The sequence below is a fragment of the Belonocnema kinseyi genome, chromosome 6, assembly GCF_010883055.1.
Source record: "Belonocnema kinseyi isolate 2016_QV_RU_SX_M_011 chromosome 6, B_treatae_v1, whole genome shotgun sequence".
In the NCBI taxonomy this organism is placed as follows: domain Eukaryota; kingdom Metazoa; phylum Arthropoda; class Insecta; order Hymenoptera; family Cynipidae; genus Belonocnema; species Belonocnema kinseyi.
This window is the reverse complement of record NC_046662.1, coordinates 20,125,170-20,143,196: the sequence shown is the minus strand read 5'-3', so window position 1 is coordinate 20,143,196 and position 18,027 is coordinate 20,125,170. Positions and strand designations below refer to the sequence as shown.

Here is an 18,027-nt window from a genome sequence, read left to right as displayed (position 1 = left end):
CGTCATTCACTCTACTGACACTCTTTTTATTAACGATTTGCCGCCATACTTTCCTGTCCTGGCATACTTCTCTAGCTTCTTTTATGTCCATGCATTTTTTCAAACTCACTTAAATTCACTTAATTCACTTTAAATGACTTAAAACGGGATGTTAGCTGGGAAATGAGGAGTGGTGGCAGAAGTGGGGAAGGGATAGGAAGCGAAGGTTAAAATGTGAGGAGTGCCTGTTTTATAGGGCATGGCGCCTACTTTGTCTAATTTTCTAAAGTTAATCAGGCTCTGGCAGTCTTGATCATCATAACAAAATTGCTACATTTTCTTCTGTCTGTTAGATAATGAGAAATATTTTCTAAAATTGTAAATGTACCTCTCTTGTGCGAGTAATATCTATTCCTAAACTGTGCATGAGCCTCAGGATCTGATCGTTGGGTTCTTGTTGTGAACTTGGTATCGTAGAGGCTGCTGTATAAATTCCGTCGGCTGCTCCAGCCATCCAACGATGTCTTTTGATTTGCGGAATTGTGTATCGTTTCGATGGCTCCAAGACCAACATTTTTCGAATGAGGCTCTCACAGTCTGCAATTTTTTATTTTTTATGTTTTGTTTGTAATTAGAAAGCTGATATAATTGAAAAAGAGTTTTTAAAAAATAATAATTATAACAAGTAATCAACAAACCTGTGCTCATAAAATATGGAATACGAAATCTACCACTGAGAACACGATCTCGCAAAGACTGCAAAGTTGATCCGTCAAAAGGCAGTGCTCCACAGACCAAAACGTAGAGAACAACACCAAGACTCTGTAAAATAATTGTCAAAAACTAAAGATATTGTTTATGTTAACTTTGTTTAAATATTAAGTTGATTTTTTAGCTTTTTCAATATTTGTAGGCGTAAATTTTCAGTTAAAAGAATTTCAAAATACAGATTTGAAGTCCTGAACAATTAAACATTAAAAGCATTTGAATTCCAAATTTTTGGATAAGAATGTTTTAAGTTGAGCAATTGTGAATATAAATTGAAACATGATTTTTAAAACTGAACTGCAGTTTTAGTGTTAAAAATTCAACAGTAATTGATTTTACAAGACGATTCTGGAATTGATCAAAGTCAGCTAGTCAAATATTGATTCATTCTAAAATATTCTTTTTTCAACACATTGAATTGATGGTATTTAATTTCTTTATGATTTGTAAGAGGAACTTTTTTTTACATTTTTATTGAGTTTTAAGTAATGAAATTTTTCGTTTGTCTGAATCGGAAGAGGGAAATTTGTTTGTATTTAAAAATTCTATTGAGTTACAAGGCGGGAATATTTGTTTGTCAATTTGTTATGAATTGGAAAAGTGTAATTTTTTATTTTTAACATTTTTATTGATTTGGAAAGGAGGGAATTTCAATTTTTTAATTTTTTGAGATTATTTTTTCTTTTAACATTTATATTGAGTTGTAAGGGAGGGCATTTTTATTATTAATTATTTTAAAAGGGAGAGGGAAATTTGTTTGTTTTTAAGATTTTTTTTTAGTTTGATGGGAGGAAATTTCGGTATTCAATTATTTCTGAATTGGAACAGGGACAGTTTTCACTTTGAGGCTTTTTATAGAATTGGAGGGGACCACATTTTGTTTATTATTATATTTTTTAATTGGAAGAGGCCATTTTGTCTTTTTAGTATTTTTAGTGAGTTGAAACGGGAACTTTTTATTTTCAATCTTTTTTACTGAATTGGAAGGCGGCAGTTTTGTATTTTGAATATTTTTATTGAGTTGAAAAGGAGGAAATGTCTATTTTCATTTACTTCTAAATTGGAAAAGGGTAATTTTTTAATTTTAAAGGTTTTTATTTGGTTGGAACTTGGTAGGGAGAAAATTTTTCAATTTTTTTGGGAAAACTTCTTCTTTCTAGAATTTTTATTGAGTTGAAGGGTGGTCCTTTAATTTTCAATCTTTTTTCTCAATTGGAAGAAGGTAATTTTTATATTTAACAATTTTATTGAGTTGGAAAGTAACTTTCGAGTTTCAAATTTTTTTCTGAATTGAAAGAGGGACATTTTTGGGGGTTTAAGACTTTTATTGAGTTGGAAGGGAGGAAATTCATATTTACAATTTTTACATAATTGAAAGAGGCACTTCTTTTCTTATGAATAATTTTTTTTAAGTGGGTAGGTACAAAATTTTGTTTAATAATTGTTTTTATGAATTCAGAGGCCAATTTTTTGTTTTTATTATTTTTATTAAATGCAGTAGGGCGCAAATTTGGTATTTTTAACATTATATGAAAGATGTTAACTTTTTTTTCAATTTTGTGAAGAATTGGAAGAGGGACATCTTACATTATTAACATTTTTATTAATGTGAGTTAAAAGGGAGGATTAGTTTTACTCTAGAGTATTGAAAATGATATCGCGAACTTACACAAATTAAAAGAATTATTTAAAATTTTCAGATTATAAAAGGTACAAATTCATTCATCAGGAAATGATCGGCAATTTTTTTCTCAATTAAAATGGTCCCTGAACTTAAAAAAATAGGAACTCTCTAAATTTTCGTTTTCAAAATATAAAATGCCTAAATTGAAATAATTAATTCTTCAAAAATCGCAGATTAATTTGTATTGGAAGTTTGAAAGGACTTTTAAGAGCGTTTTTGAAGAATATTTTTTGGTAAAATTGAAATAAGTACCCAAACATCGATTTCGGGTCCAGCGTAATGTTTTCCTCGAAAAACCTCAGGAGCAGCATAAGGTGGACTACCACACCAGGTGCTCAAACGTTCTCCAGGTGTAAACCTGTTACTAAATCCAAAATCTGCAATTTTTACATTCATCTGAGCATCGAGAAGCAAATTTTCAGCTTTCAAATCTCGATGAGCTACACCTGTCGAATGACAATACTCAACAGCAGATAAAATTTGAGCAAAAGTGGATCGCGCTCGTGGCTCTCCCATTCTTCCATATCTCGCTATATAATCGAATATTTCACCTCTGCTTGCATATTCACAAACCTAGGCAGCAAATAAAAATACAAGTTGTAATGGATGCTTTTTTAATTTTATGGTTCAAAGTTTGTATACAAAAATTAATTCCTACCTAACAAAAATTGCTTAAGATTACTCGAGGACCCCGCAGCCATGAAATGCAGTCCATGAAATGGCTTTTGGTCGAATTTGATTAAGCTTCGTAAAATTGTAGTTCTCAATGTCTCGATCAAAAGTGCTATGGGGCACGAAGTCCGAAAATGGACAGTTTTCGAGTTATAGAAGGTGAAACATCCAACCCTTTTAAGAAACATTACCAAATATCTCGAAAACTGCAGCTCTGCGAAAAAATTTTCCCTATATAAGTTATTGGGCTCTAACGGGGAAATGCAAAGAAAGTCATGGCCTTAAGACACAGATCATTTTTCAAGGTCATTCAATGTGAACTTGTCATTTATTGCTAATATTCAGCCAATAAAGACAAGATATAAAGAGGAAATCAATATAGAACACATAAAGGCAAGAAATGAAACTGACTTAGTCAACAGTCAGCCAATGAAGGCAAGTCATGAGTGCGATTTAGTCATTATCAAGCCAATGAAGGCAAGATTTGTCCAGGATGTTGTCAATATCTAGCCAATGAAGGCATGAAAGGAGCTTGATTTAGACAATATCCGGCCAATGAAGGCAACACATGAGCCAGATTTAGTCATTATCTAGCCAATGAAGGCAAGATTTGTCCAGGATGTTGTCAATATCTAGCTAATGAAGGCATGCAATGAGCTTGATTTAGACAATATCGGTACAATGAAGGCAAGTCATGAGTGCGATTTAGTCATTATCTAACCAATGAAGGCAAGATTTGTCCAGGATGTTGTCAATATCTAGCTAATGAAGGCATGCAATGAGCTTGATTTAGAAAATATCGGTACAATGAAGGCAAGTCATGAGTGCGATTTAGTCATTATCTAGCCAATGAAGGCAAGACATGAGCCAGATTTAGTCATTTACTAGCCAATGAAGGCAAGATTTTTCCAGGATGTTGTCAATATCTAGCTAATGAAGGCATGCAATGAGCTTGATTTAGACAATATCGGTACAATGAAGGCAAGTCATGAGTTCGATTTAGTCATTATCTAGCCAATGAAGGCAAGACATGAGCCAGATTTAGTCATTATCTAGCCAATGAAGGCAAGATTTGTCCAGGATGTTGTCAATATCTAGCCAATGAAGGCATGCAATGAGCTTGATTTAGACAATGTCGGGCCAATGAAGGCAAGTCATGAGTGCGATTTAGTCATTATATAGCCAATGACAGCAAAATTTGTCCAGGATATTCAAGAAGGGCGTAAGTTACGTGATAGTCAAGAAGGGTGTGTCTTGAAAACATTCTTTTCATTATTTTCCTTCATTGGCTGGCTATTGAGCAAGTCATTCTCATTTCTTGCCTTTATGAGTTCTATATTAATTTCCTCTTTATATCTTGTCTTTATTGGCTGAATATTAGCAATAAATGACAAGTTCACATTGAATGACTTTGAAAAATGACCTGTGTCTTAAGGCCATGACTTTCTTTGCATTTCCCCGTTAGAGCCCAATAACTTTCATAGGGAACATTTTTTTCGCAGAGCTGCAGTTTTCGAGATATTTGGTAGTGTTTCTCAAAAGGGTTGGATGTTTAACCCTTTATAACTTGAAAACTGTACATTTTCGGACCTTGTGCCCCTTAACACTATTGGTCAAGACATTGAGAACTACAATTCTACGAAGTTGAACCAAAATCGACCGAAAGCCATTTCATTTCCATTTGCTGCGGGGTCCTTTGGTTAATGGTTTATTATTTTACAATATTTATTTTAAGAGAATATTTAAGAAGTTTCAAAAAATTCTGAAAGATTTTGAAAATGATCAAAAAAGAATCTGGAAGATTTGTAGGAAATTTGTTTTTAATTTTTTCAAAATTTTAGAAATTATATTTTTTTTTTGAAATTACAAATTCAGAAATGAATAGGGAATTTTTTTCAAATTTAGGAATAATTCGAGGCAATTTAAAATATACTTAGGAACTTTTTGGACTATGAGAATTTTTCCCAAGCGTCGGAATTTTTATATGTTTAATAAAAGTAATATAGTTAAATAATTTACCATTTTTATCGAGTGTAGTTTACGTTACAGTTGTACAGGAAATCCGTATTTTTTACTATTTTTAGTAAAAAGTGATTATATTTAAATCTAAATAGTTTTGTTTAAAATAACGAAATTGACAATGTTGAACAATTTCAAATTGTGATAGTGCTTTTCTCAAAAATTAAAATTTTTATTTAAAAATCATTAGGTATTACAAAGAAGATTGATCATTTTTTAACAATTTTAAATGATGCTAGTGTTTTTCGTCAGAAATTTTAATACTTTATACAAAAATGATATTTTAAACAATATTTACAATTTTTCGACAACTTTAGGTTATGTTCACGTGTTTTAAATAATCACATTTACAATCTTGAACAATTTGGAATTGTTATATGTTTTTTGCCATGATTTCAAATGTTTAAAATTGCGCGCGTAGAGTGCGTGTTGGTTTCTATTAAAAATAGAAAATATGCTTTCATAATATATGGATAGAATAGAATTATAGAATTATAATTTCATTTATAATTATTTATTTATTTTCACTTATTTGTAATTATTATTTTCTATAAAAATATAGAATTAATAGAATTCATTTGAGGATGGTTACTAATAAAATTCCATTTTTAAGTTTCCTAATTTTTAATTTTTAAATAAAAAATTATTTTAATACAGTTTTCGATGCTTGGACAGTTATAAATTAAAAGCGTTTGAACTTTAACAATTTATAATGCTTTATTTTTCATTAATATTTGCAAAATATTAACAATTTAAAAACGGTTCAGAATTGAACAATTTTCTTACTGAATTGTAATAGAAGATTTACCTTTTTTAAATTGAAATCGAAATGAGGAATTATTAATTTTGTATTCTTCCTAATTCATAAAATTTAATTTTTAATGTTTTAAATTATTTCATTTTTTACATATTTTAGAATAATTACTATGTTTATATTTTATCAGTCTTAAATATGAAAATGAGTGATTTTCTGTATCCTAAATCCCATTAATTCTTGAAAGAAATACCAATTCAATCACTTGAAATGTTACTTGATTAATACAGAAAATTTGAACGATTTTCTACTTTCAAAATTTTTAAAATTAAGATTTTGAGTTTGAAATGTTAAATTTGAAACAATTTTAAATTTACAATTATGTAGGTCTGCATGCCTATTTCTAACATTGTTTCATTTTTAAAGTGTCAAATTTTAAATTGTTCAATTATGGAGACTTGAATTAACCACTTTTTTAAAACCTTTTTTAAACTCTGAAGAATATGATTGCAAAAATAAAAAAAAAATGAAGATGAAAATTGAAATTAAATATTTACATTTTTTAATTAAAGTTGAAATTGAAGATTTACATTTTTTAATTAAAATTGCAATGATTGAACTTTAAAAACTGTAATGCACAATTTGACAATATTACTAATTTTCGATACTTCATACTTTAAACCTTTTAATTTTTAACGTTTTTTATAATATTGACATTTTTTAAGGTTTCCAATTGAATATTCTTTAATTTGAACATTAAAAATTTGAAGTCTTAAAAGCTTTAAGTTCCAAATGTTAAATTCGGAAAACTTCTTAATTTATAATTCAGCAGTTTCGAATGTCTAATTATAAAATTATTTTATTTTTAAAGACTGTAAAATTTAGAATAATTTGTTTTTGCAAATATTAAAAAAAAATTTTTTAAGTTCATTTGTAACTTTCTGTTTCTGGGTTTAAATTGGATTATTTTTTGGTATTAAATTCTTACCATGTATATCATATTTTTGGTTTCCATTACTTGATACAACTTAACGATGTGCGGATGCTCTAATTGCTTCATTATTTCAACTTCCCTGTAAACCTTCTCGAGATTCGTAGGATCTAATTGAGTCTTGTCGATGATTTTGATAGCTACCTGTGAAGAGAATTTTTTTATCAAGGCAGAAGTACATCGTTAGAAGAAAATTAATTGATCTTTCTTTTATTTAAATATTTCCAACTTATACAGATAAATTAAAATGTAATTAAATTTTGGAAGATGTCATTACCATTTAAAGATCTTGATATCCGAATTTTTAATTCATACTTTCGATGTCAAAACGATTATTTCGAATAAATACATTTAGAAGAACAAGAAAAAATCATCTGTCACCCGGCTTTGAACCGGGCATCTATAGTGGCGTTCCCGGTTCAAATACGGATTGAGCAGATTATTTCTTGCGCTACAAAAGTTATTTTTCAAAAATAATCGATTTAAGATAGAAATTTGTATTAATTAAAAATACATTAACATTGAAAATTCAATAGCTTAAATTGCTTTTCGTTCTTATATTAATTTATTACTTATAAATTAAATTGCATTATTATATATATTTTTTTATTTGACTCAGGTATTTTATATGTTAGTTACCTCTGTCTTGGCAATTCGATGTCTTGCCAATTTGACCACGGCAAAATTTCCTTTGCCGATGGTACCGTCGATGTCGTAAAAACCGACGCGGATTTGTTTCTTGTTTGCTCCTCCTCCTGCGTCCATTTTTTAGCGAGATTTTAATTCTCCAGTCTAAAATAATCATAGACTCTATTTTTCTTTCTCTGAAAAATTATCAAAAATAATTTGTTTGTTATGATTACGCTTGCAATCCTAAACAATCAATATAGGGATAATTAAATTTTCTAGTCATACATTTAGCTATACAATTACAGTTCTAAAGTTTTCTTTGAGGTATAAAAATAACCTTATAGCTAGGAAATCAATAACACTAATGAAAAAAACGGATTGTTTCTAAATTTATTTTAAACAATTGAACTCACAACACTTTAGTCATTATTTTAGTCATATTCATTTTATAAGGGATCATCCACAAATTATGTAAGACATACATAAGCTACATTAATTTCCAACCAAATGGTTGAGTTTTCAAATAAAAAAAAATTTAATCAAAAATAAAACAATTCAATTTTCAATTAAAGCAATTAATTTTCAACCAAGAAAAAACGGAATTATCAAGAAAATAGTTAAATTTTCGTCTTAACTGATGAATCTTCGATAAAACAGTAAATTCTAAACGGAAAGTTTAATAGTTTCTGTTACCATACAAATATTTTAATTTTAAATAAAAAAGGTTGAATTAAACCAAAAAATTAAAATTTCAACAAAATATTGAATTCTTGACTAAAAAATAGGCATTTCCAAGAAAAAGTGTAATAGCTATATTTCAGTTAAGAAAAATATTTTTTTACTAAGAAAAAATAATTTTAAACAAGAAAAAAATGAATTCTTAATGAAAATGACTAATGCTTAACCAAAAAATAAATTTCTAACCGAATAGTTGAATTTTCAACTAATAAGATCACTTGCATACCAAACAAGACAAATTTTCAACAAAATATTTTAATTCACAAACAAATAGATGAATTTTGAACCAAGAAGAACAAATTTATATTAAAAAAGATAAATTCTCTACAAAAAACGGAATAGTTACATTTTTGTTAAAAAAAAGTTTTTCAAAAAAACGAATTTTCAAAAAAATTGTTTAATTTTCAACCACCCGTGTGGAAAAAGCCTCGCCGAGACTTCTTAGGACGAGGGCCCCCGGTGGGGGGCGTCACAAACAATGCATTTCTGTCAAAAATTGAATGACTCTCCTGAAATTCGAACTATCACCATATGGATGTTCCATGAGGGTCCCCGGCGAGGGTCCAGCTCGGTTGCCCTCACGGATAAACGATTAAAATTTCTAAGTTCGAAGGGTGAATATCTTTTGACAGTACTAATTTTAAGGTTTCATGAGTTCAGACTTACAAATAATGATTTTATGTCAAAAATTGAACAATACTTTTCTGAAATTCGAATTCTCACAATATGGATGTTCCATAGGGGCCCCCGCAGGGGAACCAGCAAGGTTGCCTCACGGATTAACGATTCAAATTTCAAAGTACAAAGCACGTATATTTCATTGACACTATTAATTTTAAGATTTTATGAGTTCAGACTTACAAATAATGATTTTCTGTCAAAAATTTAATTACACTTTTCTGCAATTCGAACTCTCACAATATGGATGTTCCATAGGGGCCCTCGCAAGGGACTCAGGTCGGTTGCCCTTGCGGATCAACGATTAAAATTTCTAAGTCGGAAGGGTAAATATTTTATATCCTCAAAATGGACATAAAAAAACACGTTTACAAATATGGTTCATGCGTCCTAAAATTAAAAAAAAAACGATAAATACATCTGTCCCAAAAACACATTTTTCCTGCTTTTTTTAAGAAAAAATTCTAAGTTTCATCTTTATGCAAAATTTTAAATGTTAATAAAAAATTATATTTCCCGTCATTGTAAAAAGTTGTAAAGTAGCCTGCAACGTGAAAAAACGAAATATTAAGCAATGAAAAATGGTAATCGACATAAATTATTTATTTAACAATTATTTTATTGATATTCCTGTTAACAGTTGGTGTATTTTACATTTACATAGCGTCGTATAATAATAAATAATTAGAAAAAGAGGTCTTAAAAATTGGTACTTAAACTTTTCTGAATTGTAGCTTATGAGGATGGCTTTTTCACCGAGTTTCAACTTGTCGATTTAGCGCAGTGGTTAGCACTCCCGACTGTTAGGCGATAGATGTAGCCATGTATACTCCGTAGCGTTAGAAATTTGATTTGTAATACAATTTTTTTAAATGTAATATATATATATTCACTCTTCACAGGACTATTTATGATTGTAGTCAAAATACTCGCAATCAATTAATATTTATTTTTTAATACCTTTTTTGTCATATCAGGGTATAATCTAACGGGCAGCTCTGACCAAAAGGGCAGTTCTAAAAAAAAATGGTCAGTTCTAAAACTTGATTATGGGCAGTGCAAAAATACATTTCAAAAGTTGATAGAGGGAGAAAAGAGAGAAAAATTGGAGCACCTGCTACCGAAGCGCAGTCACAACGATGTTGTTCAAATTTAAACGATATGTTAGCACATAACGGCCATAAAAAGTGAGTTGATTAAGTGATTGATTACGGCTAAAATTTGTTCTTAGTTTTCGTATAATAGGGATTCGGTCAGTTCTAAATGAGGCTTAGATTATACCCTGTGTCATATAGTTAGAGTATAGCAGTATGGTACTAGTTGGCACTGACGCAGTACTGCGCCCATGGTGAATTTCCTATTGGGGTAGCACTGTGCCAGTAGCTATATTCAGTGCTGACCCAACACTTACAGGCCAGTACAAAATAGTTTTATCATCTCAGGGATATCGCCGTACAAGTGCCAGCACTGGCAAACAAAAACCAAGAGGGCTTTCATGGTGGCAACCACGAGGGATCCATGAGGGAAGCCCATGTTGGGCCCCGATGGATTAGCATGTCGTTTCCATAAGGGACCACGTCTGGATTGCCTTCATGGATTCCACAAGGCATGAGGGCAATCCATGCGGACCCTGACGGGGGCCCCCTCCATTTTTCCACACGGGCAACGTGATAAAATTTTAATTAATAAAGATGAATTTTCCACAAAAAATTGAATAGTTAAGTTTTCAGTTAAAAAAATTAGAATGAATTTATAATAAAATTATGGAATATTTAACTCAATTATTTAAATTTGAGGTTCATCTCGCAATCAAAATAATTAATTTTTAATTGAATAAAAAACTAATTTTGAGCAAATTACTTAACATTTCATTACAAAAAAAATATATATAAATAATATTTTTAACCAAAGAAAAGAGTTGTTGACCATATCATTGAAATTTTAACCCAAATGACGAATTTAAGACAAAATAATTGAATTTTCAGCTAAAAATATAGTGTAATAACCAAAAATAGAATACTTAATTTTTAATTAAAAAAATAAATTGTCAAAGGAAAATTTTCAGTTAAGAGAAGAACTTTTAACCAATTAAAATGAATTTTTATCCAAAAATAGAACAGTTGCATTTTCAGTTTAAAAAATTAGTTTTGTTCTAAAAAAATTTCAATAAAATAGTTCAATTTTCAACCAAAGAAATGAATTTTTAGCCATAATAATGAATATTCAACAAAATAATGATTTTTGAACCAAATATTAGAATTTTCAACAACAGCAAAAATGAATTTGTTCATTAAAAAGAAAAAGTTACAACCAAAAATAGAATAGTCAAATTTTCAGTTAGAAAAATAAATTTTTAGCAAAAAACAAAGGAATATTCAACCAAAGAAATGAATTTCTAACCAAAAATAGAAAAGTTAAATCATCAATAAAAAATGAATGAATCAAATAAATTTTGAACGAAACAGTTAACTTTTTAACCAAAACAATGTATTTTCAACGAACAAGATTAATTTACAACCAAACGTAAAATATTTCAATTTTCAATTTAAAAAACTAATTTTAACACAAAAAAATCAATACAGAGTAGTAAAATGTTGATTAAAAAGATTCTTAATAACTTAAATGATGAATCATATATAAAAAATTGAATTTTTAAGAAAGTAGTTCCACGTTTTTAACTCAATGAAAAATGTAATAGATTATATTTAAACTAAACAAGTTTTCTATTTTAAGCCAAAAACTATTGAATTCAATCCAAAAATACGAATTTTCAAACAAAACGAATGATTTCTTAACAAAACTGTTGAATTTGAAACAAAATAAAAAATTTCAAATTCAGTTTATTTGTAAATTCCTTGACTTTGTCCGGGTTTCCTTGACCTTCCCTGACTTTTTGAAAATCTCTTACCTGCAACAGCACTTTATTATTATAATTTATTAGAAAAAATTGTATTGTATTAATTAAATAAAAGTTTTTGTAAACCAGTTTTTCTGGCAAACAATATACATTTTTTGTTTTTAAGTTACCAGTATTTCTCAAAATAAAGGAAAAATGTATTTAAAAGGTTATTTAAAAAATATTATTCACATTCATAGTTATTATTAACTTAGGAAAAGAAGATAAATATTAATAATTAGAAGAGCATTTCTGCATTTTAAATAAAAATGGTATATCGAATGCAAGTAAATAGGTATCGGTGACTTTCATAATTAAAGCAGAATTTGTTCGAACACCTAGAGTTCAGAAATATCTCGATATTTCAAGCATAGCGCTATGGATAATTAATTAAAAGTTTATTACAAGACTCTAAAAGAGTTGAAGTTTGCTATTTTTCTTTAAGAATTGAAATCAAATATGAGATCGTGATTAAACATCTAACTTTATTCAAGGAGTATTTATTGATTTTATGACGCAGAGATCTATAATAATTGTTGTATATACTATTTATCGAGTAGATTAAAGGGATTTAGATCAACCGTGAAGGACAAAGATATTTTTATGTCTGCGAGTTAATATCTTATGAAACTTTCTTTTTAAAGATATCACACTTATACATAGATTGTAAAGTTAGGTTATATAATAGCTTTTTATTGGAAAATAGTAGAGAACAGATTTTTTTTTTCTCTAAATTAACTATTTATAATTTGTAGATACAGATTTAACTCATTGAAAAAATATCATTAATTTAAGTAACAACAAAGCTAGCCTATTTTTTAAACCTCCCTAGCGAACTGAGGAAAAAATAAAAAAATATGTTACAGGTATCAAATTACTCGTTATTTGAAACCAAAATGAGCATCGCTTTTTACAAATTAAAAAAAAATCCCCCATTTAGGGGTTGAGAAGACCCCAAAAAATAGAAAATACCAATAATTATAAAACCATTTTCATATCATCCAATGAAAAATGACTTTATATTTAGTGGTATTTTATTTTTTTGGGTTCTTCTCGACCCCTAAGTAGGGGTAATTTTTTGACATTAAAAAAAACTAAAAGCGATGCGCATTTTGGTTTTTAATTAAGTTACGTTAGAGTTTTACGCAAAAAAAACAACTGTTATTTCATTATGAAAATCATTATAGTTCGAACAAGATTTGAAATTTTTGAATAGTTTCAGTTTATATTAATGTTATTTTTTTTCACGAAATCGGTTATTTTAAACAATAATCATTAGATTTCGAAGAAGATTTACAATTCTGAACAATTTTCTTTTTGACTTAGTGTCTTTCGCCGGGAATTATGGGTATTTTTAATAAAAAATTATTAGATTTCAAATAATATTAAAAATTAATTATTGCATTTCAAAGATGAAAATTTTCGGAACAATTTTAGGTTATTTTTGAATTTTCAAAAGAGAATTTACAATCTTAAATAATTGAGGTCTTATGATATATTAGTGTTTTTCGTCAAAAATTGATATTGGTCATAAAAATCATCAGATTTTAAAGAATATTTACAAAATTTGAACAATAATAGGGTATGCCAGCGTTTTTTTAAAACTGAAAATCGGTTATTTTACAAAAAAATAAATTAATTGCAAAGAAGATTTACAATCTGAAACAATTTAAGGTTATTTTATCTTAGGGTTTTTAGTTAATGAGTTGTACTGTTTAAAATTTTTTTAAATCATTTGATTTTTAAGATAATCATTATTCTTCAGATTATGATTCAAAGACATTAAATTCGAATTTTTTTACAATTTTTAGTTTTGCTGGAATCTTATACAAAATGTCATTACATTTAAGAAAAAACCGTTGGTTTTCAAAGAAGATAGAAAATGTTGAAGAATTTTAGGATATGTGCTCGCATTTTTAAATGAGGATTTACAATTTCAAACACTTTTTTGTTATCTTATGTTAGTGGTTTTCATCTAAAGTTGCTTTTATGAATAAAAAATCATTCGATTTTAAATAATATTGATAATATTTGAACAATTACAGGTTACATAAGTGTTTTTACAGGAAATCTGTTATTCTAAAAAAATCAATTTAAAATCCTTCATGTTATGTCAGTGTATTTCGTTAGAAATTGGTATTTTTAACAAAAATAAGGTTTGATTATTTTTACAAACATAATATATATTAATTCTGATGGTTTATTTACAAAACACGTGATAAGTTAAGGGGGAAGGGAGTGTTGAAGTATCACTCACCATCTTAACAACAATGAAAAAAGCATTAGGGGGGGGGGGGGGGGTATTTTGTAAATAGCCGCTGAAGATAAGATATACATATTAAACAATCCTCAAAAATATTCTCCTTGTTTTTCTTTTATATTATTTTAGATAAAAGATACTATGAAGTACTCAACTTTGTCCTTAATATTGATTTTATATTTTAATTTGAAAATTGCGTGAGACAAAAAAAATAAAAATCGAGCTCGATGCACGCGCTTATTTGTCTTCTAATTTAATTAAATTTGTCGTTTTTACAGGATAACCGTTTTAATCGCGGAATAAAATTTCCAGTTTTTTTCGATTCGTAAAATTTTTTCAAGATTTCAGAAATAACAAAATTCGAGCGCTAAATGCTAAAAAAGTTTTCATTTAAAGTAATAAAAACCGAATTGCAAATTCAAAAATTTAAAGTTTTATAAATTGAACACTTCAAATACTTATTGATAAAGAATATAAATCTGCGATACGTTATCACCTTCGATACTTTAAATTAAAGAATCAATCAATAAATTTGTAAATTTTTAAAATTGTATAATTTTAAGCACTTTCAAGTGACAAACATTAAAAATTGAAGAATAAATTTTTTTTTAACTGAGCAATTTTTAAATTGGAAGTTAACTTATTTTAATTTCAAGTCGTTTTCAATTAATAATTATTTATCTGTCATTTATAAATACAAAATTGAACATTTTGACTTACGATTTGAAGGTTTTTTTTAATTGTATAATTAAAATTGTAACGGTCAAAGTCTGATTTTGAATATTTTATTTAAAATGGCTAATTTTAACAATTAAATGAAGAGATAAATATTGCTAAATATTAAAAAATTGTTCTTGGTTTTTAGTTAAGAAATTTTGAATTAAATGGGTTAAAAACGAAATATTTTAGACTGAAACAACATTTGAATAGAATTTGAATTTGAACAAAAGCCTTTAATAATAAATCTATTTATTTGAAATTATTTTAAGAAAGAAAATGTTTTATGAAGTTTTAATAGGACGTTTACATTTGTCTAAATACTAAGGCTTTCGAATTCAAATAGTTCGATATTTAACGTTAAAATCTGTAAACTGTTTAATTTTAAACTAATTCAGATTGATATTGTAAAATCAATTACTGTTTAATTTTTAATTGTTTAAGCCTTCGAAACTTAATTTTAAAATTCTTTAAATTGAAAATTTATGTTTAAAAATAATTACGCAAATGGAAAGATTTAAGTAAAAGATTTTATAATTACACATTGTCAACTGAACGATTGCATAATTCAAAGAGTCAACAAATTAAATTAACATTTAAGAAAAGTTGAAATCGAACTTTTTTGAATATTGCATTATATTATGTGATGAAATTGGTGATATTTCAAGTGATTGGATAGATTTTTCTTCTAAGATATGGTCGAATTCTCAGTAAAAAATAATACGCCGTCATTTCCTGGTTTAAAAAAGTTCCCTGTTTCTCGGTCCAGCGGATACTTTATAATGAGATTTTTGCAAATTTCAAATTAAAGAATATTAAATAAAATACATTTTTTAAACGTTTTAGATTGAAAAATTAATAAATGTAAAAACTAACCTTTTCAGATTCACAGATAGCCGGATTCTTTCGGTACGAATAGGGGGAACTGGAAAAGGGGCTATTTGTATCGAAATTTCGGTAAAAATAGCAGGATTTTTTCGGTACGTGTAGACAAACCTAAAAAATTCCCCCCTTTTTATCGCAGACGAAAATCTAAAAATATCAAATTTGATCACATTCACATCAATAAAAATGTTAAAAATAAAGAATATCCCTCTTTCGATTAAAAAAAATTGAAAATAAAAAAAGTCCTTTTGATCTTCAGAAAAAAGTGAAAATTAAAGAATTTTTTCCCCTTCATCCCAATAAAAATGTTGAAAATACAAAATATCCCTAGGCCAATTGAAAGATAAATTCAAAGCAACAAATTCCCTCTTAGAATGAATAAACAAAATTAATACACAAATTTTTATCCTGTCCATTAAATGAACATGTTAAAAACAAGAAATTTCCCTCTTCCGATTCAGAAAGATTGAAAAAATTCTTTACGTTCGTCATTAGGAAAATATTGAAAATAAAAAAACTCCCTTCTCAAATTCTAAAAAAAAATAAAAACCAAAATTTCCTACCTTCCAAATAAAAAAAGGGATTTAAAAATGTTTCCTTTTTCAATCCAGGAAAAAGTTTAAAACAAATAATGAAATTTAAAAATTGAAGTAATTGAAAACATTTTTCTACTTAAAACTTAAAAAATTATGGTATCAGCAGAGTTATAAATCACCCAAGCAGATGATAGCTGAAAAATAATGCCCTATAAATTAAAGGGTTTCTAATTTTAAATTTTACATCATCAAAAGTTTGATACATTTATGAATTTTAAATTTTACATGCTTTAAATTCATAATAGTTTTGTTGCTTGGATATTGTACAAAGATATGTAATACTTCGTTTATCCGTAATAAATGCAATTAAATTTCAGACCGAAAAATGTTCTCTGACACCACATTATTTCCCTCTCACTCCCTCTATCCTTCTGCCTACGCCATCCTTCAATTCCAACCCCCATCAACCCCCCATCAGCTCCGCGCTCGAAAAATGTTGACCCTCCTTTCTAAAAGTCACCTCACAAACTACATCAAATCAGTGATGCGGAAATTGACTTTGGTTCTTTTTCTCAGAGGTCAGTGCATAGAGGCCAATAGCACCCTGCAACAAGTACGATAGGACGCGAATTCACTACTGACGTCATCGTACGACGGCCTCTCGACTATTGACTTAGCGGGGTCGTTCAGAGCCGCGAAATCCCGGAGGGCCGGAAACGCGAAGATTCACGGATCGGAATCACATTTTTTTGACAACCCTTATTCTCCCTCACTTTTAAAATTTTACTCTGAACAGTTAAGACTGCGCTCTAAATGTCACAACATATGAAGCCCTCGTCGAGTAGTCATTTTTTGATCGAAAGCTTTATAAATACTCGGAACGAAAAGAACTAAAAAGAAAAATGGTAAGCTTTTTTAAAAAACGAAGGGTTCATTTGTCTCACCTGGCGTAGAAGAACGGCTATCGATGCCCGGTTCCATCGGCGAGGTGAAGCGTTTTTTCACTTCCCGGATTTTGCCCTCGTACTGGGAGTCATACCGTATCGGTTCTTTACGGCCAGGCGGTTCGATACCGACTGACTGGCAGCCATGTTACTAACCCCCGCTACCGTGGGTCTTCTACCCCCTCCCACCCTCCCACAACGCCTAATTTTACCCCAATAGACCTGTCTTGCCTCCCACCCTCGTTGGAGCCTCGTGACTCAACGTCGTTGGCGAGTTCGTACGCACGCATTACGTCATTGACTCAGGGACGTCGGTACTCACTTGCCAGACCCGTAAGATTGAGTGACGTAAAATTGCGAGTAGTGGTAAATGACTAGGTTATTCTAACTAGTTACTTTTTTGGTAAAAGGGGTAAGTGTTTGGTAAGTTACTTTTTTTGAGTAATTAGTTACAGTTACGTTACTGGGTGATAAAAGGTAACTAGTTACAGTTACGTTATTTGTAACGGTACCTAAAAAGTTACTTTTCCAATCCCTGCATTTTATAATTTAAAAATCAAAACTAAGATGATAATACGTACAAACTTAGTTGAATTTTTAACGGAGAAGATGAATTTTCTACAGAAGAGTTGAATTTCCAACCAAGAAAGATTCTTCAGTTACTTTTTTCAAACAAAGAGTTGTGATTTTAACAAAAAATATGAATTTGTTCGTAATAAGAACACTCTTGAATAAAATATTTAAATTTCCAAGCCAAAATGATCAATTATCAAACAGAAAAAATGCTTTCCAACTGTACAGTTGGACTCTACCGAAATATTAAAAACTTTAACAAAATACATGGATTTTCAACCAAAGGGTTAAATTTTCATACCG

At 28.8% G+C, this 18,027-nt stretch overlaps 1 protein-coding gene across 4 annotated transcripts in view; it reads right to left on the bottom strand.

Moving 5' to 3' along the window:
• LOC117174870 (serine/threonine-protein kinase SIK2-like) overlaps positions 1-17,265 on the bottom strand; it is a 29,465-nt gene extending 12,200 nt beyond the window's left edge. For all 4 annotated transcript variants that reach the window (XM_033364276.1, XM_033364278.1, XM_033364279.1 and 1 more), the window contains exons 1-6: positions 17,152-17,265; positions 7,507-7,691; positions 6,865-7,011; positions 2,684-3,004; positions 678-801; positions 368-576 (exon numbers count right to left, since the gene is read on the bottom strand). In XM_033364276.1, the coding sequence (XP_033220167.1) occupies positions 368-576; positions 678-801; positions 2,684-3,004; positions 6,865-7,011; positions 7,507-7,632 (927 nt within the window). In that variant the 5' untranslated portion in view covers positions 7,633-7,691; positions 17,152-17,265. The remainder of the gene's footprint in view (positions 1-367; positions 577-677; positions 802-2,683; positions 3,005-6,864; positions 7,012-7,506; positions 7,692-17,151) is intronic.
• Positions 17,266-18,027: the final 762 nt, after the last annotated feature.